The following is a 2875-nucleotide window of genomic DNA, read 5'->3' as shown; positions in this document are numbered from 1 at the left end:
GCTGAGGGGTGGAGAAGAGGTCAACTTCCACATTTTCCAAGGCTTCCAGGGTTTTATCCTGCCTTCTCTAAATAATTGTTCAAGAACATCATAGTCACATTGCCAATTGTGCAGTAGCTTGGTACAAAGCTTCTGCCCTCTGAAAGTTATATCGTGGAAATTACAGTCTCAGAGCCTCATGGCAAAGCCAACAGCAGAGCAAGTGGTTTGGATTGATGAAAAGTGCAGTCTACAGGACTATTAAAAAAAAAAAAAAAAAAAAAAACTATGTTCAGAAGCCAGATTTGTGTAGCCTTCAACAAATTATGTATTTGAGTTAAGGAGAATCTTAACTTCTTCTCCTGTAAAAATCCATAACCTAAATCTAAGCATTGATATCTTACTACATTAAGGGAGAAATAACTTGTTTGATCTTTCCCTCTCTCTCTCTCCCTCTTCAAGATTGTTTTATGTCTCTTAATGAATGAAAATTTTCTATTTTATTATTCCAAAAGTGTATGTTAAGTACCTACTATGGGTGTATCATGACATAAGATGTTAATGGGGATTTTTAAAAGAAATGCAAGATATTTTACCACAAATTCTAGATGGAGAGAAAAGGCATAAACACACAAGAAATTCAATGACCAAATGATTGATGCAGATATTAAGTGTTACATTAGATTTTTTTTCTAATTCTTTACAGGTTGTCTAACAAAGAGAATGGAAGAGGCTGTCCTACTCAATCAAACTTCCTTAGTGACATATTTCTGGCTTAGAGGTTTATCTGTAAATCAGAAGGCACAGATAGCTATGTTTTCCATGTTCCTCATTTTTTATGTCCTGACACTTATTGGGAACATTCTCATTGTCATAACTATTATCTATGAGCACCGACTCCATACCCCCATGTATTTCTTCCTCAGCAACCTGTCCTTTATTGATGTCTGCCACTCCACTGTCACTGTCCCCAAGATGCTGAGAGACACCTGGTCAGAGGAAAAGCTCATCTCTTTTGATGCCTGTGTGACCCAGATGTTCTTCTTGCACCTCTTTGCCTGCACAGAGATCTTCCTCCTCACTGTCATGGCCTATGATCGGTATGTGGCCATTTGTAAACCCCTGCAGTACATGATAGTGATGAACTGGAAGGTATGCGTGCTGCTGGCTGTGGCCCTCTGGACAGGAGGGACCATCCACTCCATAGCCCTCACCTCCCTCACCATCAAGCTGCCCTACTGTGGTCCTGATGAGATTGACAACTTCTTCTGTGACGTACCTCAGGTGATCAAGCTGGCCTGCACTGACACCCACGTCATTGAGATCCTCATAGTCTCCAACAGTGGACTGATCTCCGTGGTCTGTTTTGTGGTCCTGGTGGTGTCCTACGCAGTCATCCTGGTGAGTCTGAGGCAGCAGATCTCCAAGGGCAGGCGGAAGGCCCTGTCCACCTGTGCAGCCCATCTCACCGTAGTTACACTGTTCCTGGGACACTGCATCTTCATCTATTCCCGCCCATCCACCAGCCTCCCAGAGGACAAGGTGGTATCTGTGTTTTTCACTGCAGTCACCCCCCTGCTGAACCCCATTATCTATACCCTTAGGAATGAAGAAATGAAGAGTGCCTTCAACAAGTTAGTGGGGAGAAAGGAGAGGAGAGAAGAAAAATGAAAATGTCTACGTCCTTAGGATATGTGGTGCTCCAAATTAAAGAAATGCCTTGCAAAGAATAAGTTGCATACCATATTTATCAAACTGTGAGACTTATAAAATTATCCTTGGTCCAATATCCGAGAGTCGTAGCAATCACTATGGTTATTAATATCTTCTCTGTGCTGGAAATTATTCTAGGCACTGTGCATTTACTTAATTCTCACAACTTTGAAAGGTAGATATTATTATGCTTGTTTGTACATGAAGAAATTAAAGCTTGAAGAGAGCAAATAACACGCCCAAACTCACTCAGCTAGAAAACAATGAAGGCAGCATGTGAACCCAAGTGTATCAACTTAAACTCAAGCTGTTATCACAACATATACTGCCTCTTTCTGCTTTTCTGTTGGAGGGATAACCAAGGTCTAAACAAACCTTGGGATCTCTGGGCAGCCCTTGCCTGCATCATTCACCCAGATGCTCATATAAACAGCTTAGCAAACACTAGTGAAGCAGACGAAGTGAGTTTCCACATGACTTTGGTGACAGAGAAAGAAGACTTTGAACAGGTGAAGTTACTGGCACTCTCAAGTATCCAGGCAAAATCTGCCATCAGAGCAATGAAATGGGGATATCTTATTATTCATTCATTTGACAAATATTTACTGAGCACTTATTACGTGCCAGATACTAGGTTTATAGCCATAAATAAGACATACATATAGTCTTTCCTTCATGGAGTTTAGGGTCTAGTGAAAATAGAAAACAAAAACATGAACAAACAAATTTTAACTACAGACTGTGAAAAATGCTATAAAACAGCAGGGTGCTGTCAGAGAGTATGGAAGAGACTTGCTTTAAATTAAGTGGTCAAGGATGGCCTCTCTGAGGAAGTTACATTTAAGATTAAAAGGAGCCAACCATGAGAAAAGAGAGGTGATGGACATTCTAGGTAGGGGAAACAGCCGGTGCAAAGATCTATGCTGGGAAAGACCTTGGCTTATTCAAGGAAGTGAATGATCAGTGTGATTACAGCTTAGACTATAAGGCAGAGAGTGGCAAGAGAGTGATGTCAGAGAGCTAAAAAGAATCTTTCCAGTACAATAAGAAGCCACCAGAATGATTTAAGCACAGATGTGGCATGAAATAATTTATGTTTTAATAAAATCATTTTAATATTATGTAGAGAATTCACTCAACTAAGCAATAGCATCCAATATTGTTCTTAGAGTAATATTGGATG

General features: G+C 40.4%; 1 protein-coding gene across 1 annotated transcript; it reads left to right on the top strand.

Annotated features, from left to right (window-relative positions):
* Positions 1–436: 436 nt before the first annotated feature.
* OR4E1 (olfactory receptor family 4 subfamily E member 1) lies at positions 437–1820 on the top strand. Its single transcript, XM_045397465.2, has one exon. It carries the CDS (start codon positions 703–705, stop codon positions 1648–1650), a length of 948 nt encoding a protein of 315 aa, XP_045253400.2. The 5' UTR covers positions 437–702; the 3' UTR covers positions 1651–1820.
* Positions 1821–2875: the final 1055 nt, after the last annotated feature.

Source organism: Macaca fascicularis, chromosome 7, assembly GCF_037993035.2.
Source record: "Macaca fascicularis isolate 582-1 chromosome 7, T2T-MFA8v1.1".
NCBI classification, from domain to species: domain Eukaryota; kingdom Metazoa; phylum Chordata; class Mammalia; order Primates; family Cercopithecidae; genus Macaca; species Macaca fascicularis.
Note: the sequence above shows the minus strand (reverse complement) of the source record. Positions and strands in the feature narration are given on the sequence as shown.

What these genes read in the sequence shown, in the direction of transcription:
- OR4E1 (XM_045397465.2), top strand. Translation starts at nt 703, where the DNA reads ATGGAAGAGGCTGTCCTACTCAATCAAACTTCCTTAGTGACATATTTC.